Genomic DNA, 26,402 nt, shown 5'->3' with positions numbered 1-26,402 from the left:
GGGGGTTTTCGGGGGTGGGGGAAGGGAAGGGGTGGGTTTCGAGGGAGGGGGAGGGGTTTCCGAGGATGGGCGGTGGTTTCCGGCACCGGGGAGGGGTTTTTCGGGGGTGGGGGTGATTTCCCGGCGGGGTGGGGGTGGGGGTGTGGTGGCCGGCTGCTGGGTATGGGTGGTTTGTGGGGTTTTTATTTTTTTTTTAAAAAAAAAAATTAAGCCAATCATACGCTAACACGTGGCTAGGTGACCTGCTACATCAGGTTAGATGACCTGTTGGGTGCAACGAAAATTAATACCCCTAAAGTTGGGTGCAATAGATAATAAACGAAAGTTGGGATTATTTTCGGCGGACAAGGCAAAGTTCAGATTATGGGAGCAATTTTTCCTAATAATAATAATAATAATAATAATAATAATAATAATAATAATAAAATCGGGTCTGCTTTACTCTACTGCAATCTGGTCTGCTCTACCCAAAAGCTCAAAAGAACAGGGCCTAAAATTTACAAAAAAAACCCCCTTTTTAGTACGAAATATAAAAATATACTCGTGATTGATTTATATTTTTTCCTACAAAATAATTAATAAAAATTAAACATATTTGGTGGCTTTTGAAATTTTCTCTTAGTTGGATGTTTTAAGTAGTTTTTTTATTTTATTTTTTTTTTGTGTATATTTATAATTTATTTGACTTTAGTTGGATACTATTATTTGTTTTTTTTTTTTTTTTTGAAAGAAAAAATACAAAGTATCACCTTGTACTATATATGTAACATTTACTAGTCCTAGTATTAATTTGTATTTTCCTAAAATAAAAGTACAAAGTACATGTTAAAAAAAGAGTACAAATATAGTTTTATTTTGTATTGTGATTACACAATTATGGATTATCTATGCAATCTTTTCCAATGTGACAACCAAACTTTTAAAAAGTAACGTTATATGCTTTTACTTGTACACACTAATACATTGCACAAAGCTCATTAGCTACTACATAATATTACCATTAAAAAAAAAATTTCAATCACGTGACTTATGACCACTTATTAGCTGTCATCTTCTTCCGCTATCATTTCTCCATCTTCCTCCATTAATATAACTCTAAAAGGTTCCATTAAATTTGAAACTTTAAACAAATTACAGTTGATACTCAAGAAAATAGAAGGTTAGTTCTTACACTCACAAATGGGTACTCCACCAACAACATTTCAGATCGCGAACCACCACGAACTGAAACGTGTCTGTATGGTGTTTCGGGACATATGACCTGTTATGGGCAATACGCCGCTTTCCCACATTTCAAGTATCGTTTTTCAGAGCAATTAAGTCTCCTTACACAAACCCACTTATGGAGACAATACGAGAATGTTCAATTGTTCGTGTTCTTATGTCATTTTAACTCTATGAATAAGTAACTTATTTATTTATTTATTATTATTCAAACTTTTTCCATGTAGGTATTCCTTTCGGAGGAGTGTAAAAAAACGAAGAGATTCATCAAAACCTTTGAGCCAACATGGAATGAAATTGATATCACTATAATGTGCGATGGTTGGTCGAGACCTACAAATACGCACATTATCAACTTTCTTGTGTGCTCTGTTCGTTATTAATTTTTTACCAAAACTTTCTCCACTTTGCAATAATATTTGTGCAAATTTTACTTTTCCATGTAAGTATCGCTTTTCCATGTATTTATATTACTTTTTCCCTCTACTTTTTCGCATACTCCATGTAAATTTACCTTTCCATTGTACTTTTACTACTTCTTACTTATGTTCATTAATTCCCGTGAAAATTGCCCATAAGGGACTATCATTAGGGCAGAGGAAGTAGAAGAAATTGGCGAAGAAAGAGTTATCCGAATAGTGACAAACAATGAGGAATGTGTGAAAGTTGTTGGTAAAAACTTAATGGAGGCATTTTCGTATTTATATTGGACAGCTTGTGCATCACATTGTTTGGATCTTCTTTATTTTAGAGGATCTGGGGAACGTAAAAAACATTAAACTTGTGATGGTGAAAGCAAACAAGATTTCTGAGTTTATCTACCACTACAAATAGGCAATCAAATTATTAATTATTAACATGAAAGAAATTACTAATGGTAGGGAACTCACGCATCCTGGTATTGGTATCACCTAGTTTGCAACACAATTTATGATGCTGGAAAGTGTTGTGAGGCATAAAACGACTTTGCAAGAGATGTTTGACTCCACAAAATGGCTAAGTTCTCGATATGGACAATTGATGTATTCTTTGGTAATTGAATTACGTGAATTATTATCAAATAACCCGTCAAGTTTTGTAGCTTCATTTTGGGATAAAGCAGATTAAATCATAAAATTGCAAAAGCCCAGTTTAAAAGGGGTCAGACTTGTTGACGGAGATATCCAACCAACAATGGAGTTCATTTATAAGGCAATGGAAAGATGTAAAATGACCATCAAAAGAGATTGTCCATATCATTAGACTTATCTTAAAAGGATTAATAAAAGATGGAACCTCCATCCAACAACTATACACTAGCTTACATGCATCAGGTGATATGAATTATAATTAACGTTAGTACTTTATTTTTCTAGTTATTTATTATACAATCAAACTAATACATTTTTAATTCTAACCTTGCAACATATTAAGGGTATTTTCTCAATTCTCAATAAATGTATGAAAATCACGATATTAGAAATGGCCATGAGCTTTTAAAAAGGGGTAAAAAAACGTAATCTCACGATTGACGGTTGACATAGAACAAGAAGTTAAAGCGAGCTCTCTAATAAGTAAGTCATTATATTTGAATGTTAAACTACATTCTCTAACAATTAAATTAGTTGTTTCAATAAACCTTAACTATATTAATATTAATATTCAATAAACACATTTACCTTTACAAGAACAAGATGGATAATTTTGCAAGTACTTTGGCTCAAAAGGTAATAACCTATATGGATCTAGGTAATAAAATATTCTACATGTATAACTCATATATATATATATATATATATATATATATATATATATATATATATATATATATATATATATATATATATATATATATATATATATATATATATATATATATATATATATATATATATATATACACGTCATCATACATATTTAATCATTTACTGTGATAATGTAGCTATATATGTGGTGGATGACATATGGTGAAAGTGCCCTAGAACTTTAATGAATTGCAGTGAAAAATTTAAGTCAAATTACGTCATCATCGAATTGTGAGAGAAATCGGAGCATGTGAAGCCTTGTACATACTAAAATAAGAAACCATTTAAAGTATAAAAGGCTCAATGTGATTGTTTATCTTTGTTACAACATAAAATTGAAGATGAGAGACTTTGTACATTGTAGTATTAAAATAGTAGACTCGTGCCTAAAGCTCTACTAGGATCATCTTCAATATGAGTATCATTACCTTCGCCGTCGACATCATTATCATCTTCCTCACCTAGCCATCCCAAATCAACTCCATCGGTAAATAAGGGAAAAACCATCGGTAAATGGATTACCGATGGCTGGCATCGGTAAAAAGCCGTTGGTAGTCAAATCGTCGGAAAATCTAAATTTACCGATGGGTGAATAAGGCCGTCGGTGATTGCCATCGGTAAATAACGTTTTTCTAGTAGTGATTAATTTAAGCATTTCCTCGTCTCCTGACCTTTCAGTACATACTGAACCTCTATCAGCTTTATCACCACCAAGTAGTGACAATGGCGATGATGAAGACAATGGTGTTGGAGGTTTACGCGACCACTATTCATCTGGCCACTCTATTGGAGGTTTTGAAAACACCCCACATTGGACACCACACATTCAAGAACATAATAATCAAACATTTGAAAGGCATAGAAAGGAAAGACAACCTTCTATTGAAACAATTGATAGTGATGCATCATGGCCTAGATTGTTGACAAATGTTTTTCCATACGAATCATCAGGTTCAAACTACTACGGGGACATGTCTTACTCATATACTACCTCCGGTCCAATTTACTCACAAATAATACCCCTTTGTTGCGAGTAAATTGGACCGGAGGTAGTAAAAATTTTCAAAGACCCTCTCGTCTTGATACAAGCATAGCATTTGGAGGAAATGAAGGAGGTGAATTTGGTTCATCTGATCTTCCACACCAAGATAATGTTCAAAATTTTAATCATGGCACCATCAATTATAGAGGTGTTGTAATACCCCAAATTTTGGAGTATTTTTAGTCAACGATTTCTTTTCAAAAATAAACTTTAAAATTAATTATTATTATTTTAAAATTTTATAGTTATTATTATTATTTTCGGATTTAAAAAAAAAAACTGATTTTGGATAATATACAGAGATTGGTTTGAAAGCTGATAAAAAGGGATTTTGAAAATTTGTTTACCGAGATAATGCAACAAACTCAAGATAAGTTTAACCTTTATCGTGTGAAACTTCTAGAATCAAAGCTAAACAACTCAATTATATAAACCCCCACCCCCCCCCCCCCCTTACCGCAAATTTCAATATCCTATTTTCAATCTTTTCTCAAGTAAACTATCTCTTAAAAACCTCAACCTTGCCTTTCGCTAGAAAATCATAGCTCAACACCGTAATCGTTTTACAATCAAAATATTTTCATAAAAAATATTGGATTATTATAAAATAAAAAAAATAATTCGAATCCGAATTTGTTGAGTTCGAAGTCGAAGTACAACTCGTCACTTTTCTCCTTGTGTTGGTTTTGGTTTTGATAACTAATCATTATTAGTTTATTTTTTTTTATTTCTTTTTGATTTCTTTACCGATTTTGCTGGAGTATAGTTGTGTTTGATTTAGTGGATTTGGGGTTTGGGATGTCGGTGATGATGGTGATGGTGATGATGATGATGATGATGATAATGATGGTGATGGTGATGGTGATGATGATGATATAATACATTCATCTAACTCTATAATTAGTTGTTTATATTTTGTTTTTGGGGTGACTAGATTATGGGTTGTGATAAATTAATCACACGCCCAATTTTTTTTTTTTATATAGTCGTATAATTATCTAACTTAGAATCGTTTATTTGTAGACAGAGGCTACTAGGTGAACGTTCCGGAGGTTAATTACCTTGAGTTTTTACGCACGATCAAGGTAATTTTCAATGTCCATCATCTTTAGAATCTCGTTAGGAAATTGTTTTGAAATATTGTGTGCCAAATACGTGCTTATGTAATTATATGTGATGAGTGTGCTATCGTATGACGTTATAGAATCATATTGTATACGAGTTTTCTATTTTGTTTATTAGTATATGTATTTTCGAAAAATTTGATTATTTGTTATCGTATGAGTTTTTAAAATAAATAAAATCTTGGGAATTGGATGATGGATTATATGTGATTGATAGTCTCTACGTCTTGTAGGATGACTATGGTTTAATAATACTGAAATTGTAGTATTGATACTTGAGATTAAATTGATTTGTGCAATACTTGTGTACAATGTAATCGGATGATTTAATCTAATAAATGTACAGTTAAATTTAATTTAAGAAGGGAAATGAAACCCAAAAGGGTGAAAAACAGGTTGCCACTAGTAGTTATGGTTGCTACTAGTTGGTTTAAATTATTGTATATTGTTGTTAGTCTTCCTCCTAATCACTGGGTATTAGTGAGGGGTGTGCACACTAGGGACATTCTGTTTTATTTTATGCCATTTGGGGTTACCCAAGACCCTATGTAAAGTAGGTGGTGATGGGGACTAGTCTTGGCTTACTGGCGTTCCCTTTTCCTTCCTTAAATAAAGTAATAATATGTTATGTGACAATTTGAACTTGGCTGAGTATTATAATGTCTATGAGGCTATTTTATGTATAATATGTTTTCGAACTAAAATTGTTTATTTTACGGGATGGAGTTGGAATTACTCATTTTATCTGATTTTGGGAGTTTTCCCTCTTTTCTTGTTTCTGATTTATTTTGCAGGTTGGTAAGAGGGTACTCAGTTACGTGTGAGGAGACGTTAGAATAATCACGTAGTTAAGACAATTTAGTTTATTTCCGAATTTAATTATTTTCTTTCAATTATTGGTTTCAAAAGAAGCCTGAAGGGCCACGTCAATAGAAACCTATGTTGTTTCAAAAAGACGAGGAGAACAAGTGTGCATAGCAAAGTAGAGTTTCAAAACCCCAGTACACGCACGAAGAAGCAACAATTCGCATTGGGGATCATCGAGTTTACCAATAGCATCCATTAGCACAATGGTCTTCGACACTTTCTGCGAAACAAGCTTACCACAGAAAGAGGAATCAGCACTGACAGGACCACCCAACAACTTAACACCATGCACAGGACGACTAATATCCGGAGGAAAGACACCAACAAGACGGCTACGAGGGTCCTCCGAGGGCCAGAATATTTCCGTTTTCTCAACGTTGACATAGAGTCCGAGACGAGGTCCCTCCGCCAAAATCAACTCCAAAACCTTTCCTACCACCAAGGTGTCACCAATAATAGTCCCATCATCCAAATATCAAGCAAGCAAACATAAGTAAAAAGAATCCCTGATTTGGCACACTAACGGATGAAGAACCAAAGCAAGCAAATGGCCTAGAGGATCACCCTATTGCACTTCCTGACATGACCATAAGATATTCTCCCCATAAAACAGCCTGGCTGGAGTAGAGTAACAGAATTCAACCCATCGCGAGAGAGCTGGACTACGGAGAACCTTACGTAACAAAGCTGAACGGTCTACCAAATTAAAGGCATTTTGGAAATCCACCAGCAACATAGAAAGGTCAACATCACTACCACGAGACTTAACCAAACGATTAACAGCATGAAGAATAGCCTCACCACCCGTAGGAACCCCAACACCAAACTAAAGACCTCCTAGATAGCTCCTAAGACGCGGACCAATTAAAGCAGCCCCAACCTTTGAAATCAGACGCCTCCAAACGGTACCCACAAGAATAGGCTGAATACCACCACCAGACTTAATAAGTGGCGTAAGAGGAGCACTAGCAATGTGTTATCCCAACTCAGCAGAACATTTCCCAGCAAGAAATAGATTAACCACCTGCGTAATAGAGTCCACCAACTCATTCGAAATAGCAACTGCTAAGGCTGGCAATCCCCCGATCCGATAACCCGAACGAACCTGACCCAAAGTTACTGAGAGAAACTCGAATCCGACCCGATCCGAACCCGAATAACCCGAATTCGACCCAATTTGACCAAAATTTCAGATATCGTAATAATATTAAGTTTTACACTATTTTTTACTATTTCTAAGTATAACCCGAAATCGACCCGAAATTTGACCCAAACCCGACCCATTGACCCGAATTGCCACCCCCTAGCAACTGCAAAACCACTCAAACAATCTAAAATGTGTTGAGCCCGCAAGCCGTCTCTATCGCATGACGTACCTCGCGAAAAATCCCTAATTTGATCCAAAACAACAGCAGGAGTAGCAATAAGGTGCTGATCAACGGGAATATCCAGTAACATAGGAGCCGGAAAGGAAGGGTGTTTAGCTTGCAAATCTACAAGGGTAACATCATTGTAAGGGGCAAGACCAGAAGATGAAAGAACCCTAACCGCAGCAGTGTAATGTCCGTCAGAAATCTTTCTCTTACACTGCTTAATGTTACGCTCGGACAAATCATGGTCCTCACCAGCGTCCAACAAAGGTGGAGACACATCAGCCAACGTGTTTCGCACAAGCTGCACAGAACCACCAGGCTCACACCAAGAACGAATAACAGCGGTGATACTCTCTTCCTGTCGCTGTCTCCTGACACCCGAAGAACACTCTCGACTATTATTATTATTATTATTATTATTATTATTATTAATTGAACAAAAATATGTTAACTAATACTTTTTCACGTTAACATGTTAATATTATAAATTAGTAAAATACGAAATACATGATTTAAAACACAAGAATTAAAAATAGGAAAAATGGAAACTAATAATCCCACCTTTGGGCTTTCTGCTCAAAACAATCCCACCTTTTCGAAATCCCAAAATAATCCCACCTTAAATCCCCATCTGCTCAAAACAAGCCTTTTACCGGTTTGTAAAATTGGTAACCTGTTGCAAAAGGTTAACTTGCCACGTGTCGTCTTTTGATTGGTTTTTTTTAAAAAAAATTAAGATTAATTAAAAAAGCGTGTCTTCTTCTCTCTTCCCCAACTACCTCCCTGCCGGACCAGCCGCCCACTAGACCCAACTACCTCCACTTGCCGAAGCTTAACAAAGAGTACTCCCAACCATGCCCCAGGTCACCGATCGGAAAATCCCACCTGACCCACAATTCCATACCACTCAAACTCCACCAATTGCAATTTGCAATTTCATCAGACAACACAAACTCCAAAACAATAATAATTGCAATAAGGATTTGCAATAATAATAATAGCAAGAAAATAAAAGAAAATTGGTTAGAAGAAGAATATTCAACAATTGCAAGGTGCTTTAATGGAAGACTCAATTAGTGTTCAAGATTTATTGTGTGGGTCAGGTAGGATTTTTCGACGGTGAAGGTCAGGTGGGTCGCAGGATCGCTGAGGTCAGGTGGGTCGCGGTATCGCTAAGGTCAGGTATAATTCTGGTGTTTTAGGGTAGGGTTGGGTGGGAGGGTTGTTGGACTAGGCGGAGTTCGGTGGATTAGGTGGTGGACTAGGTGGAATTGGGTGGGAAGGCTGCTGGCAAGGTTGGGTTAGGTGGTGGTGTGGTGGTGTTGATTAGGTGGTAGATATGGGGGGGGTGGTGATAATGGTGGAGCTGCCAATGAACGGGTTAGGGAGGATAGCTTAAGAAATAAAATTTTAAGAAAATAAAATTGTTAACCGGTTAAACAGGCTATGGGTAAAAGGGATTGTTTTGAGCAGATGGGGGTTAAAGGTGGGATTGTTTTGAGATTTCGAAAAGGTGGGATTGTTTTGAGCGGAAAACCCAAAGGTGGGATTATTAGTTTCCATTTTTCCTTAAAAATATGAAATACACGGATGAAAATAAGCAACGAAAATAACATATATAATTTAAAATTATTAAGATGCTAATTTTCACCCAAGCTCCTTGACCTTGCCCATAAATGCTCAACCAAGTCGTTCTTTAATGCCTCATGAACTAGTCAATTGCGAATCTCCCCTCTTAAAAGCTATCTATCTACTAAATTATCAGGATCATAATGCCCGGGAGTTACGGTAAATGTTGTTGCTTTTCTGGTTAAGGACGACCCTGACATATTTTCAGACAGTTCTTGGACGAATTCAAGTGGATCTTTATACTTTAAATATGTATCACGCTCTTGTTCAACTATCATGTTGTGGATGATGATGCAATTAATCATGATTTTCCACATCAACTCTACACTCCATGCCAAAGTAGGCTTCCTAATTATTGCAAACCTAGATTTTAACACACCAAATGCACACTCAACATCCTTTCTAGCACTCTCTTGACGTGTAGTGAACAATTTATCCTTTAAGTTTTGTGAGGCTGCAATAGCATCTATGAATGTCGACCATTTTGGATATATCCCATCTGTGAGTTAATATCCTTTGTTATAATTATTTCCGTTAATAGTGAACAAAACTTGTGGAGCACGATTATTTATTATATCACCAAACACCGGAGAACGTTGAAGTACATTAATATCGTTGCAAGATCCAGGCGTCCCAAAGAAGGCGTGCCAAATCCATAAATCCCTGGAAGCAATCTCTTCTAAAATAACAGTCGTCGTTTTAGATCTTCCTTGATACATCCCTTTCCATCCAGCTGGACAATTTTTCGATACCGAATGCATGCAATCAATACTGCCCAGCATGCCAGGGAAACCTTTAGACAAAAAATCGATAAGGTTAGTCTTGATTAACTACTAAACTATTGCAAAGCAGCTTGAAAATGAGGATTACTCAATAAATTTGGATCAAAATGAGGATTATTTTGATTATATTGAAAGTTTCGATTATTTGGAAAATTCATATTATTCCCGTAATTTGAATTATTACGATCCATATAGAAGGGTATTTGAAATTGAAAGGGAAATGAAGAAAATAGTTTTTTGTTTCAGTGATATTAGATTTTTTACACAATATATGAGATTAATGGGGAAAATTACAAAAAAAATGAAAGTATATGAAAATTTGGAAAAATTATACCCATTTTATAGAGAAAAAAATTTTATGACCGTTGGTGCTTTTGGTTTTCTGAAATAAGTTACCGTTAACTAATTATAGTCGTTTTAGAGATTTAAGTCACAAAAATTATGTCACCTTTTAACTTGTGACAAGTGTCACCTTTTAACTTGTGCTTTTGGCATTTGAAATCAAAATTGTTGTCGTTGCTTTGGCTTTTTCCGGCAATAAGCTGCCTTTTTTTTTCTTTTCTTTTCTTGCTCACCTTTTGGCTCTTGGGACGAGAAATGTTTTCCTTTCCACAGAAAGGAAACTGTGGGATCTTGATACTAAGGGGATCCTTTCCCAATTCCTCACATTCATGAGGAAGGGGAAGAGGATGAAAAAGGAGGGCTAAGAGGATGACATTCCTCATTGATGCTAATGCTCTAATGAAAGGAAAAAGGAGAGAGAAGGAGAGAGGAGAGGAGAGAGAAGGAGGAGCGTGAGAAATGAGGGGAGAGATAACAAGGAAAGAGGAGAAGAGAGAGAAGGAGGCGTAAGAAATAAGGAAGGGTGAGAAATATTAGGATTTCTTTGGCAAATGGGAAGCGGTTCACTGTTTGAACCACTTCCAATTACATTTTTGGGAGCGGTTCAAACTCAAACTGCTTGCCATTTGATGTCTGGTAATTTTTTTGAGTGGGTTTTTGTTTTGATTTCGAAGCGGATTTTAATAAACGCTTCCTATTTGGGGCTTCCCGTTTACTTTTTTCTACTAGTGGGAAAAATAAAGTAAAACATAATTTTAAAAAAATTACAATTGTTCTCGTCAGCTTACCAAATCAATCGAATGCACGGATTAAAGCTACCAATAGTTACCACATTCTTTTTTTTTTTTTTTTTTTTTGAATAGTAGGTACCACATTCTTGATTCTTGACAAAATAAAAAACTCTACTATCTTAATTATACTATGGTAGAAACCTAATTCTACTTAAATAGAATGGTAGAAACCAAAATCCCTAATTTAGTGCAATTTAAGTACTTAAATACAAATCCATTAAATTAAACACACAATCAATTTAATTATGATGAAAGCTAGGTGTTTTTTGTCTGATGCATTTGAGAGTTTGAGTTGAGAGAAAAATAGAAAAGGATTTTGTGAAAATGGGTTCACGTGAGTGGATAAGAATTTTAAAAAATATAAGATAAAATTAAATTGTTTTCCTATCTTCACTTGAAGAAGTATAGGAGAACTAAAGAATAAGTATTTTGTTAGCTAATAAAATAGAATGCTATTAAAATAAAGAAGCTAATAAAACAGAAATATTTAAAATAGGGGTCCAAATTTTTGGACTTTGTTTTTAAAACAAGAGTAACTTGGGCTTATGGCCTTTTTTTTTTTTTTTTTACAAAATGGGGACAATTTGTCTAAGATGCACCCTTGTGCAGCTATTCTACATGTAACACCGACCCAATAAAGAAGCCTAGTTGCAAAAATCGCCCAAAATGAAGATACGACCCAACCCAAACCCTCACTTCCCAAACGTGACCCACTTCCAACCGCCATATTCTAGTTTTCAATTTTTTTTAGAAAAAAAATCCGTTTTACTTCTCATTAATTTTTCAAAAGCAAAAAAAAAAAAAAAAAAAAAAAAAAGTCATTTCAAACAATGGATATCAGAGAAGAATGAAAAATCAAAAGGATTCTCCCAATAAAAGGTCAATTTGTATGAATATCACTGACTTTCGTCGTTAATTTTCGTCCGAATTTTTCGATACTCTGTTTGAATTATTTGTTTCATAATCATATTAGGAAACCAATGCTTATGTTCATATTTTGAATGGTTATGTTCACTTTCTGAAATGCATATGTTCATATTTTTATGCCTATGTTCACTTTCTAAAAAGCTAATTTTCACATTTAAGGGAACTTATGCCTATGTTCATATTTTGCATGATTATGTTCATTGTCCGAAATTCATATATTCACATTTTTTTTTAATATGTTTATGTTATTAATACTTATAATGCATAAGTTTCATAATCATATTATTTTTATTTCTTCAATTTTTTATGTTCATAATTAAATGTCTTATATTCATAATAATAACAATAATAATTTATATGTTCATAGATAATTTCAAATATTCATAATGTAAATATTTGTTGTTCATGAAATATTATCATTAACTCTGTTTATGCATATGTTCTCTTTCTTAAATGCATATGTTCATATATATATTTCTTACGCATATATTCATCTTTTAAATGCTCACATTCACTTTAAGGAAACCAATACTTATGTTCATATTTTTGAATTGTTATGTTCACTTTCTGAAATGCACATGTTTATATCTTTTTATACCTATATATGTTCACTTGTTGAAAAGCTAATGTTCACATTTAAGGGAAACTATGCATATGTTCATACTTTGCATAATTATGTTCATTGATTAAAAAAAAATGCAGAAAATCTGATAAAATTCAATTCATTAGAATTAAGAAAATCATATATAATCTAATTAATCGAAATTTATCACAAAGTCATTACATAAGAAATCGAAAATCATACAAAGATCAAATTGATCGAACATAACCAAAAATCAAATGAAATTCAATTCATATAAATTTTAAAATAAAACATAAGAATTGAATTGAAATTCATACACAGATGCAATTGATCAAAGCTAAGCTAACAAAATTCAATTCATTTGAATTCAAACATTTGTACAAAACTTAATTAATCAATCGAAATTAAGTACAAATTCACCACATAATAAATCAAAATTCATACTTAATAACTATTTTCATGTCGTAAGAAACAAATTCAATAAAAAAAGTGTAAAAATGGGGAAATAAAAAAAAACCGAGGAGAGAGAAATTGAAAAACGAAGGAGAAAAACAGAGGAGAAGAAAGTGATAATGGAAACTTTGATCGGATGAAAATTAAGCACAAATTTTGATGAGAATTAGGAAAGAAAAGAGAAGAAAGAGAACTGGGAAGAAGGAAACCAAAAATCGTGGGAAGAATGTTAGTGCTGGGCTGCGTTTCGTGCAGAAAGTCTTGTGTTTCAGTTTGTTGTAGCTATTCTACATGCATGAGGATGCATGTAAGAATATGCAAAATGGAGATACATGTGCTTCTATGTGGGCTTAATAGGTCCGCCCCTAAATTATGAAAGTTGTGAATGTCATGGTACATATTTAAGATCAAATTTCAAAAAACTCAATTCTTTTTTTTGTTTAAAGAAAAAAGTAGAAATAATTGTCGTGGATTCATGTTAGAACTAGACTAGTGGCGGCGTGGTGCAAAATCAAATCTATAGTAGTAATCTATTCTATTTACATATTACTAAAGGCAAAACCAAGAGGGACACTTGGCAATAGTATTTTAAAAATTTTCCCTCCAATAATACTTGCTTTAAAAAAAAAATTATTCCTCCAACAATACTTGCCTAAAATAATTTATTCTTATTTTAAATTATTACATTTAGATTACGTAAAATATAAACTAAACTTTCTAAAATATTAAATTCTTCATTTTAATTTTATATGTGGCCGGATTTATTAATGTACTTTATACTATTTTTTTTTTTTTTTTTTTTTTTTTTGTTTACATGCCTTCAAATGACGCTTCATTCCTCTTAAATTTCTTCCCAAACAATTAGATTCATCTTTCAAAATTCATACGTAAACTAACTTTTATGCGGTAATTTGCATTCTTTAATTAACCCTTCACTAAAAAACATCTCATCAAAAACTTTAACCCATGAAGCATGGGCTAAATACTAGTTAATGATTAAAAACATGTGTTCGATACAATTAGAAAGGAAGTGTACTGTTATGACATAAAACATTGAAGCATAAGACATTAAGATGATTAAAGGGTTCAAATTTAACAATAATGTATAGAATTTCAGTTTAGATTTTGATTTCCATCATAAACACCATCAGCGAAACTATTTTCCACTAAGCTTAGACGCTTAGTACAGTAATTAAAGGCAGTAGGATACATATATACATAGACTAAAGGCACTATGATAGAGTTGATGAAAGGCAAATGAATGTAATTTTAGCTGAACAAGGTTAACAGCAAAAACAAGCTTCTGCAAGGGATTTGAACAAATAATACACTAACTTCCTTAGTGTATTTCACGGTATGTAAATATTTTGTTACAACAGCAGCATGTTTCCTGGTAAACCAGCATATCTATCATACACTAACTTCTTAAGTAGTCAACTTCACGATATGTGAATGTTCTGTTACCGCAGCAGCATACATATTTTTCCAAGTAAAGCATATCATCTCCCATATTACTGATTCTTGAATAATAGTATAATACATATGTCATCTCCCACTGATAACCTCTCAAAATTACATACTGCTGGCAACCCCCAAAATGTAGGAAACAACAGATGAAGAAGTCTTTCATACTATACAGCAAAGTTTTGGATCGATTAAAGCCAAACAGATGTAGAATGCTAGGTTTCCTGTCAGTAGATGCCTGTTGCATTGAAGATTTCGGCATCAGTTAACATCTCCTAATATTATACAAAGGCTAGGTATCTCAGAATCAGCAGACTTTAGAAAGATCAATGAATCCATTACCTATCTTCCAAGCTGCAGGGTAATTTGTCCTCCATTTCTCTACAAGTCATTATATTTAAAAGGGAAGTGTAGCATAGCCTTAAGTGATATGTGTAAGAAGCTATTACAAGTATTAGAAATACTAAGCATGTGTTTTCACTAAATTATGCATAATTTTGTCATAAACTCTTAAACTAACATTTCAGATAAGAAAATATGTTTGAAGGTTACACATAGCCTCTTAGGGATACGTAGAAACATATTGCAAAACCCATTTTATAACTCGCCTTTAAAAAAAGGAAAAGTGCACATAAACACAACATATATTTACCTCCATAGTAAGCTGGATGTTCTTAATCGAGCTCTGAATTCTAAGCCCCGCTCTTAACTTTTTCTCTGAAATCTAGCTTGTATATCTTTGAAATCTGAAGGTGCAAATCAGTCAGATTTTTTTGGTAAATAGTCTAAATACTACACAAAGATAGAAAAAAAAAAGTGATAGAATGATGTGGCATTCTTGATGAAAGGCAATGAACTTGGTCTTGGTCCATCTTCCCCTCCCGCTGTGAAGGAAGACCCTTCACATATTGTACCTGTAGAAATCACAATTTCAGTGATTCGGTCACAAATTAGTGATACATGAATATATCATACTAAGTCTTAGATATTGTCTTAGAAGAAGGCAATATGGCATTAACTGCTCAAACAAAAGTATACGAAGTCTTAGATATTGTCTTAGAAGAAGGCAATATGGCGTTAACTGCTCAAACAAAAGTATCCAGAGAAGATGAAAAGAACAGGAAATTCAGATATTCCACACAGAAGATACCTTCAGAATATATGTGCTGAGTACTCTATCACAGAAAATTACACTTACTCTATGTCTCTACCTTTCCCTTGATAAAAAGATTTTAACCCCCAATGTAGTGACGTTAGTCAGAACCAGGGAAGCATCAAGAATAGTTTACTATGAACAGGAAAACTGATGAATTGGATGTATTTCTAAAAGACAGTTTTTGTCAAGGACGCCTTCAGTTTGGGAAAGGAATCATAAACATCATCACCATTTGAGTAATACGAAAAGCTCATCATCATTTGAGTTTCATTACATAAGCTAAAATTCAAAACCTATAGAAATTAAAATTCTTTGATGTTTGCAGGCAATACTAATATGGTGATAAACTTTATGATTAACCTCTAAAAAGTGCCTAATATCTATCTTTCATAATTACCTATTTTCTCGTTAAAAATACAAGTCAAAAGCCACTGCAACTTGGACAAATTTAATGTCTTTCCTGTTCCCAACTCAGAATGCTGAAATTACTGTAAACCCTAGTGATACACTTACTTACATGCTTCTACTACTAAAGAAGCCTTCACAATAAATAACTAAATATCGTAAGTCATCAGAAAATCAGTCCAAAAAATTGACAGCTGAAGCCACAAAGCAGCATAAGGATAGTCTGGTAAAAAAAGGGACCAAAGGCCCCATTTGGTTTGATGTAAAATGCTATCATTGAAAATGATTTCCCATTTATTCTCACTTTCCTTTGTTTGGTCTGTGAAGGGGTGGAAAACGATTTTCTCAATAGCTCAAACCAACATTTTATCCTACTACATTATAAGAGCTGGCAAAAAGCGACATGACACAAGAACCCAACCCGAACCTGACTCGAATACTGAAATACCTCTACAACTTCACACTAGGATATAGCATAACAATCACAATTCACAATTTCATTATAGCTAGAAATTAAAAGTATTCTGGAAAGTACCATCTTAAATTCTTCATCTTGGTTGGCTGCAGTTAAGGAATTCTTGGTGTGGTGTAAAAACTTAAGGGGTTTTTTGGAGGGTTTAGCTAAATCAAGAAGAAACCCGAAAATGAATTCAATAACAACATCAGGGATGAAGTTTTCTGGCCTGAAACTCACTCCTATCCCTTCTCTCTCCTCTCTATCATGTTGCTGTTGCCATATACAGGAGTATGTAACTTCTCAATTTACCTCATTGCTGGGAAAACAAAGGAGTTTGATTGTTGGTTATCACTCTTGCATGCCAAATTCGAGACAGCCAGCTACAGATGAACTTGCATAACCAGTAACCTGCAGAGATGACAGTATGGTGCTAGGCCCATCCTCGTAGCCTTCACGAGGTATATGTAAACATGTAGTACAGAGTAGTTTCAATGAAAAGGCTAAATTGAGGACGCAACTATCTGTAGCTGAGACTTCAATAGACAAGAAGGTTAAGTTATAATATATACATTCTTCAGTTGCCTGTAAAAGACTATTCTCAGCAATGGAATATAGTATACTAAAAGCTACATGTATAGTGATGTTTACATTTATCCAGTAATTATAGAATGGGTTCAGGAAAAAATTAATGTCTTGCAAATTGTACTCTCCTTGGGCATATTACATATGCAATGCATTATGATCTAGGCCATAATCTATCTACGAAAATAATTGGCGTTAAACATTAAGAAATCAATTGAAAATGTAGACAAGAAACTCGTATTAAACCATTTAACTAGGTAAGTTGCCCAATAATACTATTTTAAGCAATTCATCTATACAACTAAAAAAGAAAACAGATAATTTAGCTCTAATGATTGTTATTTACTCCAAAATTAAAAAAATTTTCCCAATCAAGTCACTATTTATACAATTAGCAAAATTCAAGCAAACCTATCTGCCAGTATGTAGCTTAATCCATAGTTGTAAAAACATCAGGTGGAGAGTTGATAGTTGTGCACTTGTGCTGATATTCAGTAAAAAAAAAAAAACTCAAAGGATGTTATGCGAGCTGAGAGAAAGGTCAGGAAAAGCTGATCCCAAATGAGCGGGAGAAGACTGGAGATAATTACCAGCTGAGTGCTGGTAGCCTGGCAATCTGGCATCATGCTCTATAGTCCAGAAATGATCAAATGGCTTCAGATCTCCAGATAGAAGCCCTTGATAAGCAAGTCAAGTCTAATATTGGCTGACTTCTTGTTTTAGTATGATACACATCTTCCACAAACAGTAGTACAAATCCAGACAATTAACAGATGGTAATGTGTTTTTCTGGAAGTCTTCTCATGCATCTTTCACAAACAATAGCACAACTACAATACCTGAAGGCACGGACCAGTTTTGCAGTAAGTATCCTGTCTATACTCTCCAATTGTTGTAGAATTTCATAGTCTTCCTCCCATAGATGCCTCATAAATTACATCCTAGGAGACATGTTCTATTTTTCAACTTTCTGCAACAAATATGTCCTATTTAGAGTGATGAAGCAAATGTAAGTCTTTTGTTCTGTATATATGATTAAATAACTAAATATCTTAAAGGAAGAGCCAGCTTGGCCCAGCTATGAAATTGGAGCTCATTCAAAGATATAGTATAGTTTTGTTTTGTTTGTTATCTCAGGTTAAAAGCAAATGTAAGGTCCACTTTCAAAAACTGAAGAACTCAACTTTACCTCTCAGACTACATGGCTTCAGAAATTAATTGTATATCAAGATGTAGCGAATAGGTCATTAAACTCACTGTCGTCTGCTGCACCCTGAAAGTAAATCATTCAAACCACAATTCCTGCAGAAGCAAAGGGAGTTGGTAGCCTCAATCCTTAAACGTCATGGAAAGCTCAGTGGGACTCCAGGAGACAAAGTAGAATGCATTTAGTCCCCCAATCACAATAACCCACAAGACCTGCCACTTAAATCCAACTGCACCCAGGTTCCTTCATAACATCTGCCACCTTCATGGAATCTCTTGTTCTTTCAACTTCTGACCACAACTGCTTAGTGGCATATATGTTGGAGAGAATGGTATAAGTTGAGGAGTCATTGGGTTTTAAGTGCAAACAATACTCTGCAACTCGAGCAGCAACATCAAAATCTCTGTGCGCTTCACAAGAAGTGAGGAGAGACTTCCACATTTCATAGTCCTCTTTAAAGGGTGAACTAAGAAGAAACTCTTCCGCCTCCTTAACATAACCCGTATGGCCTAGGAGATTCACCATACAGGAGTAGTGTTCTACAGAAGGTGAAACACCATAGTGGCTTTCCATTAGTTGAAAATAGCGTCTGCCTTCTTGAACCAATCCTGCATGAAAACAAGCAAGGAGCACTCCAACAAAAGTTCCTGAAGTAGCCAAGACCCCACACCTCACCATTTCATGAAACAGGTGTAATGCTTTATCAGAGTAACCATTTTGAGCAAAACCTGCTATCATTGAGTTCCAAGAGACGGCATTTTTCTCAGGCATCTCAGAGAACAGTTTATGAGCATCCTCCACCATTCCACATTTGGAGTACATGTCAATCAGTGCACTTCCAACATATATATGGTAGCTCAGGCCCACTTTCTGCACATACCCATGGAGGTGTCTTCCTTGTGCAACAGCTGCCAGATTAGCTACTGCCTTGATGGCACTAGAGGAAGAAAATTCATCTGCCTTTTCCGACAGCCTGTGCATTTCACAGAACACCTCAAGAGCTTTGGTGTGTTCATTGTTTTGGACAAGTCCTGAGATAATGGCTGTCCAAGAAACAATTTCACTCCCCTGTGCAGACTCAAATGCTTTTATAGAAGAATTAATAAGCCCACACTTCGAATAAAAGTTTACAATTGAATTCCTAACTAAAACATCTCGGTCCAAGCCAAGCTTTATTGAATCTGAGTGCACTCGTTCCCCTACAACAAAGGCACAAGATGCAGAACAAGATGTGAGAAGACCAATAAAGGTGCACGCATCAGGTTTCATTCCCTGAAGTCTCAGCAGTGTATAACTTTTAACAGCATTTTCATGATCACCAATCAAACCATAGCCAGTAATAAGTGCATTATATGATATTACATTCTTTTTCTCCATCTCAGAGAAAGCTTTTTTAGCATCAGTCATGATCAGAAACTTGGAGTACATATCAACAATTGCAGTACCCAAGTAACAATCAGATAAGATACCAAATTTCAATGATTTAGCATGAAGTTTTCTACCAAGTGTCTCATCAGGCATCACAGATGAAGCATCTACAACAGCCGAAAATGTAGTATAATTCGGAGTAAGCCCCCGAATTTCCATCTCAAGGAATAATTCAATCGCTTCTTCTTCATAACCATTTTGAGCATACCCAGTAATCATAGTATTCCACACTACAACATCCATAGTTCCCAATTGATCAAATACAGCACGCGCACTACCCAACTCTTCATAACTTGAATACATACCAACAAGAGAACTACCAATAAAAACATTCGAATCGAAACCAAGCTTAATCACATAACCATGAACAGACTCACCAAACCCACAGCTACCCAAATTAGCACAAGCATTAAGAACACTAGCAAGACTAAAATCACTCACAAAACCCCTCCAATAAACACCCCCATTAACCATCCCACAAAACAACCCACAAGCTTCATTACAAAACCCATTTTGCGAATACTTAGAAATCATCAAATTACACACCACTTCATCCCGTTCAGACATTTCATCAAACACTTGGCGGGCATCGACTATCCGACGAAAACTACTGTACATAGAGATTAACCCACCAGAAACAAAGAGCTGATTCTGATACCCTTTCTTGAGAATTAAACTATGCAAGCTTAAACCGAATGATTTGTGTATTGATTGAGCACAAACAGTTAAGGTGGTTGAGAATGTAACTTCGTTTGGTTTAACACCAGCTCTTCGCATATTAAGGAACAAAGAAAGGGCTCTGTTAAACAAACCTTTTTGCGAGTAAGATTGGATTTTTGATGTCCATTGCACCACATTTTCGCCAAACATTCTAAGTTCTGAGTATTTCAGGGTGTTAGTGAGGAAGATGAAGTAAAGAAAAAACTAAAATTTAGCAAAAAAACAAAAAAGGAGGGAAAGTAATTTTAAAGGAAATTATATATTAGTTAGGATTATGGTAGCTAATCCGTTGTAGTCTAGTTGGTCAGGATACTCGGCTCTCACCCGAGAGACCCGGGTTCAAGTCCCGGCAACGGAATATTTTGTTTATATTTTGACTTTTTTAAAAAAAAAAAAAAAATTAACAAAATGAAATGAGACTTCGTGGAGGGGGCCTAGTTTATTTTCATGATAAACAAAAATCGTTAACCCAACTACGTGGGTAGCAATTTCAAAAAAAAAAAAAAAAACAAAAATCGTTAGCGGGACTCACATTTAATAACAGTTGTTGACTTATTTACATAATTGCCACTATATAAATACTTTTTTGTTTATCATAAAGGTAAATTTGTATTGACGATTTGACGTCTTGAGGATACTATGTCTCTTTGAAATCCTTGAACCACCGAGTAATTGGAAATATCATTACCTGTTAAACGGGTTTGTTTTATGTTCATATAGACTCTATACTCGTTAAGGGGTGATGAATGGACAAATGTTTTCGATGAAGATTATGAATGTGAAGTTGACTCTATTTTCTTGAATGAAGCATTGCATTACCTTGTATGCCGCTAATGGATTGTTATATTGGATTTGGTTTCAGAAATCCTTCTCAATTAAGGCTGATCAAATACCAAAATATGAACAACTATCGCTTGGTATCATTGCAAAACATGACTGTCTATGTGCTATGTTTGAGTTGTGGACACTAAAAGAGTATGATAATTGGGATTCTTGGGAAAAGCTGTATCGAATTGACTTGTGAGAAAATATTCTCATAAATTGCATCCAGTGTTAATCTTTGCATTCAACAAGAAAATTTATGTCCTTGTGCTGGTTGACAGTCTTGACACAGATAACGATCCATCTTCACATATCATAGCTCGGAATCCCTCTTTTGAAAAGGTCTACAAGGTGATTGATTATGTGGAGAGTCGTGTGTCTCCTAATTCTATCCAGTTAGTTAATTTTGGTGGCAACCGAACCATAGGAGCATGACAAGGGACCATATCAAGGACGCGGACAAGATGGCTAAAAGGATAAGGTTGTGGGTTTAAGAATTAAAATTGTGATGTTATTAGTACTAGTACCTAGTAAAATAGCTACTAATCCTTTTGTTGACAATCAAATGTCCTTATGGTTTGACTTCGTGAGTGGATTTCACCGTATGTGAATATTATGTTACAACAGCAGAATTTTTCTCCTGGTAAAGCAGCATGTCTATTATACACTAACTTTAGTAACTTCTTAAGTAGTCGATTTCACAATAGGATATAGTTGATGAAAGGCAAATGGATGTAGCATCAGATGAAATGGTTAACAGCAAAAACAAGCTTCTGCAAGGGATTTGGAACAAATAATACACTAACTTCTTTAATAGATTTCACGATATGTGAATGTTCTGTGACAGCAGCAGCAGCAGCAGCATATTTTTCCCACTAAAGCATATTTTTCCTGGTAAAGCAGCATATCTATCATACACACTAACTTCTTAAGTAGTCAATTTCACGATATGTGAATGTTCTGTGACAGCAGCAGCAGCAGCATATTTTTCCCACTAAAGCATATCATCTCCCACTAATAACCTCTCAATATTACATATTTGCAGGCAACCCCAAAAATGTAGGAAACAACAGATGAAGAAGCCTTTCATACTGTACAGCAAAGTTTTGGATCGATCGAAGCCAAACAAATGCAGAATGCTTGGTATCCGGTAAGAGGATGCCTGTTGCATTGAATATTTCGGTTACAGTTAAAATCTCATACAAAAAGGCTAGGTTTCTCAGAATCAACAAGGCTTTAAAAGATCAATAAATCCATTACCTATAATCAAGCACAAACTTTGACTTGCCCAATCTTCCAAGCTGCAGGATAGTTTGTCCTCCACTCCCCTACAAATTAGTCATGTGTTTGCAAGTGTTAGCATAGCCTTAAGTAAAAGAGGCTATAATTCTATAAATAGAAATAATAAACTATTGCTTTCACTAAATTACGAGTGATTTTGCCATAAACTCTAAAACTTTCCAGAATCGTCTTTTACAACAAAAGAAATTGCACATAAACCCAAACCCTTACCTCCATAGTAAGCTGGATGTTCTTAACTGAGCTCTGAATTCTAAGTCCAGCTCTGACTTTCTCTCTGAAATCCAACTCGTATTTCTTTGAAGTCTGAAGATGCAAACCAGTTAGAAATTTATAGTAAATTACTACACCAAGATGGAGAAAAAAATTGATAATAATAGGAAAAAGCATTCTGACCTTGTTATAATGAGGCGCTCGTGATGAAAGGCAATGAACTTGGTCTTGGTCCATCTTCCCCTCCCACTGCGAAGGAAGACCCTTCACATTTTGTACCTGTAGATGTCAAAATTTTCACTGATTCAGTCACAAGATTGTTGTAATAAATTTGATGAATATTGTGTATTCATTAATCAAGATTGACCTGATTATTAGTTGTATTCTTCGACTGTGTGGACTGAGGCTGCTGCTTCGAAATCCATGCTTTAAGACTTCTGTGCCTCCCAGTCCAGGTAGCAATGGTGGGAGTAAACCTGTACCAAAATCGATTTTAATTAGAGATAATTTTGGTGCCTACATTATGAACTATTTGCTCCAGGATCATAGGTGCACTTACTCAACAATAGCCTCAAGCAATCTTGATCTTTCAACCCGTGTCTTAGGGGACCGGCCCTGTGGTTCAAGAATTCACATTTTAATCGCGATTTTAGCAAGAAGTGAATTATTAGTACCAATCTCCATAACTTTATTGATTAGAATTGAAGGTCCTTTGTATCATGCTATCAGTGTAGTTGTACCTTATTCCAGACATAGTATCTTGAACCCATGAGGTTTGCTGTTACTAGACCAACAAAGCTGTCGTCTGAGGTAGACAATACACCCTTTGTGTTCTGCGCAATGATGAATACAGACCTTCCACTACGTCGTTTGTGGTAAGCAACAGCCAGTTTTCGGTTTTGTCGACCCTGACCCTCCTGAAAAATCAAAGCTGAGAAAATCACTAATCACGCAAATATCTTATGCTGTCCCAATTATAACCAGTACCATTCAATCTTTCTACTTGTATGGTAGAAATTAACCAACCAAATTTATAACATTGTCCTTTGCTGTCATACAAAAAGACCATTTAATGACCTTTAGCTATGTTTAGAGAAAGCTTAATCCACTGCAGTAATACTATTACACATTTACACAGCACAACAGCTACCTAAACTTCATAATTTGAACTAGTATTCTATTTGTTTTATTGTTTTTAATTAAAGCATAACTTGAACTAATATAAAATCAACAGAAAGATCACTCCAACGGTACAAAAAAAAATTGGAAATTGAACAAGCATACGAAATTATATAGGAGTAGAAAAGTACAAAAAAATATAAATGAGTTAACTGAACTTCTGAGTTCTGACATAAGAATACTAAAACGCCAAAGTCAATAAATCAGAAACAAATTTTTTTCGAACCCAAGTACTCGTGTTTGACATAGGTACGTATCCATGAGCTATACAAGTATGTAAATTTCCTAATATTTGTTCTGAATTGAAGTGTCAGCAAATACATATACTTATGTTGAGCATCATGTGTCAAAGTATCCAACGTAAGAAATCAAGGTGAAACAAAAAAGTGCCAACAAATAAATCCTCAAGAACACAAAAAATGAACTGTTATCAGATTATCAAGCATCAAAGTATATGTTGCTAATTCAATAATCATAATAAACAGAAAAGTTTAAAGCAAACAAGGAGCATACATTGGTATACAAAGAGTACAACGAACCGCCACGAAATCCTTGCGGTGCAGCTTCCTTGATTATAATACAAGTGCACCTTCCAACATCCATTGGCAGCGGTCTACACAATAATGCCCTGCATAAATTCAGGCTAAAAATCATCAGCAACAATTTTCACCAATTTTATTTATTTATTAATTATGATCATAAAACACCTTTAAAACATATCATTATTTAGCTACAAATTTTCACAATTTCATTAATATATGATCACAAAACACCCGTAAATCATATCATTATTTAGCTACGAATTTTCACAATTACATTAATCTATAATCTTAAAACACCCTTAAATCATAGAATCATTATATAGCTACGAATTAACTCTTTTATCAAAATTGTACAGAAATAAAACCAACCTATTACCTATTAGGCAATGTAGACCAAGAAGAAGCAGGAGCAGCCTCAGAGTCAGAGTAATCCCACATATTCACCGATTTCGCGCTCTCAGTCTCCTCAGCAGCATCCCAAACCTTAAAACCAAAACCGAACCCGAAACTCGAGTCGGGTTCATTCATTTGTATACATAATTGAAGAGAAGAAGGCTTCAAAGCTCGTTCTTTACAATTCAGCAATGATTTCCCATCTGGGTACTGTTTCTTGGTACAAAATTCAGTCATTTTTGGCACCAAATTCTCCTTATCATCAGTAAAGTTGGAAACTTTCTTTGATTTTAATATGGGAATATCATTTTCCTTACAATTCATAATGTTTTTGCTGCTGTTTTTGAGAGAAAGGTGATTTCCAAGAGGAATGACAGCAACTTCTGCTACATTTTCATTGGTTTTTCTATCAATGAGTGGATTTGTGTAGAGTGAATTATAAGAAGATTGCCGTAAAATTGACGTTTTCTTCAATCCAGCCATTTTGTTTCTTGGGATAAAAATAAATTTTTTTTGGTTTTTTTTTTGGGAAGATTAATGTTTGGTGGTGCAATTGTTCATGAAAGAAAATTGGGGGAATTTGGGAAAGAACAAAAGAAGTGAAGAAAATTGGATTGGTTATAGCATTAGAAAAAAGTGGCCCACAAAAGTGAGAATTGTCTGATTTATCTGGGGAAAATCTTTGAGTTTGTCTTGGGTTTTGTTGTCATTAAGAAGGTGTTGGTGTTTCAAGGAGTTTGAATTTTGAAAGTGGAGAAGGAAAGTGATAGGGGAGTTTGAATTTGTAATGGCTACTTCTTTTAGTAACGGTAAAATTTTTTGGAGTTCTGTTTTTTTTTTTTTTTTTTTTTTTTCAGGAAATATTTGTTTGTTAAAATAGATGGCAGTGACTTAGTTTTAAAATTACAAGGTAAATTTAAAAAATTAAATTAGACTATATACTCATCTTTATTCTTATACGAAGTAACAAACTATAAATATATGTTGGTGTAAATTTATAAGCTGATGAGAAAAAATATATATTAGTTAAAAAAATTATGAAAAAAAAAAGTTGATGAACTTTATATTAGTTTGGCTTAAGTTTGAAAAAAGATTATCAAAAAAAAGTTATGGAGTAGTTTTTTATTCGTTTCCTTTTTTTTAAAAAAAAAAATTAAAACCTTTTATCAGTTTGGCTTAAATTTGAAGCCAATTCCAGATTTTCAGGGTAAAAATAAAAAAAAAAATATCAAGAGTAGTTTCCCAACAAAAAAAATGAAGAGTAAACTCTAATTTCAATTATTATAGGGTGGGAGCAATTTGTTTTTTTTTTTTGTTTTTTTTTTTTTTTGTTGAAAGGATGGGTGGAAGCAGTTATGAATAGAGCTGTCAAAAGTTGACCCGACCCAAATTTAAACTCGACCTATTACTAACCCGAATTTTAGGATTTAGGAATTTTTAGGATAAAAATAGTACTCCGTATTGACTATTGAGTTTCATGCTTTATTTTCAATTTATTAACATGGATTTCAATTATAAAACAAAAGTGGCCTTTCTCATCTTACTTGACTTATCTCTTACATAATCCTCGTCAAAGAAAAACTGAACTGGACAGCAGCCAAAAAAAAAATATAA

General features: G+C 34.5%; 2 protein-coding genes and 1 non-coding gene across 3 annotated transcripts; 1 reads left to right on the top strand and 2 right to left on the bottom strand.

Annotated features, from left to right (window-relative positions):
* Window positions 1-18,180: 18,180 nt before the first annotated feature.
* LOC145612526 (pentatricopeptide repeat-containing protein At3g03580-like) lies at window positions 18,181-20,490 on the bottom strand. The gene has a single exon (XM_081667879.1). The coding sequence runs from the start codon at window positions 20,488-20,490 to the stop codon at window positions 18,412-18,414; it is 2,079 nt and encodes a 692-aa protein (XP_081524005.1). The 3' UTR covers window positions 18,181-18,411.
* A 135-nt stretch (window positions 20,491-20,625) lies between these two features.
* Window positions 20,626-20,698, top strand: TRNAE-CUC (transfer RNA glutamic acid (anticodon CUC)). The gene has a single exon. It is a non-coding gene; the product is annotated as a tRNA-Glu (tRNA).
* A 1,310-nt stretch (window positions 20,699-22,008) lies between these two features.
* LOC145612042 (tubby-like protein 8) lies at window positions 22,009-25,513 on the bottom strand. The gene is made up of 9 exons (XM_081667420.1): window positions 24,772-25,513; window positions 24,367-24,481; window positions 23,415-23,591; window positions 23,234-23,289; window positions 23,042-23,150; window positions 22,858-22,953; window positions 22,675-22,767; window positions 22,423-22,490; window positions 22,009-22,324 (listed from the first exon to the last, which is right to left on the bottom strand). The coding sequence occupies exons 1-9, from the start codon at window positions 25,269-25,271 to the stop codon at window positions 22,249-22,251; spliced, it is 1,290 nt and encodes a 429-aa protein (XP_081523546.1). The 5' UTR covers window positions 25,272-25,513; the 3' UTR covers window positions 22,009-22,248.
* Between the last annotated feature and the right edge of the window lie 889 nt (window positions 25,514-26,402).

This window comes from Chenopodium album, chromosome 24 (genome assembly GCF_948465745.1).
Source record: "Chenopodium album chromosome 24, dcCheAlbu1.1, whole genome shotgun sequence".
NCBI classification, from domain to species: Eukaryota; Viridiplantae; Streptophyta; class Magnoliopsida; order Caryophyllales; family Amaranthaceae; genus Chenopodium; species Chenopodium album.
The sequence above is the reverse complement of the archived record's forward strand: the minus strand, read 5'-3'. Positions and strand labels throughout refer to the sequence as shown.

Excerpts from the sequence above, each read along its gene's own strand:
- LOC145612042 (XM_081667420.1), bottom strand. The coding sequence starts at position 25,271 with ATGGCTGGATTGAAGAAAACGTCAATTTTACGGCAATCTTCTTATAAT. Across the intron at positions 24,482-24,771 it reads TGGTCTACATTGCCTAATAG|GGCATTATTGTGTAGACCGC; the intron begins GTAATAGGTTGG and ends GAATTTATGCAG. Across the intron at positions 22,491-22,674 it reads ACATCCAGCTTACTATGGAG|GGGAGTGGAGGACAAACTAT; the intron begins GTAAGGGTTTGG and ends ACTAATTTGTAG.
- LOC145612526 (XM_081667879.1), bottom strand. The coding sequence starts at position 20,490 with ATGTTTGGCGAAAATGTGGTGCAATGGACATCAAAAATCCAATCTTAC.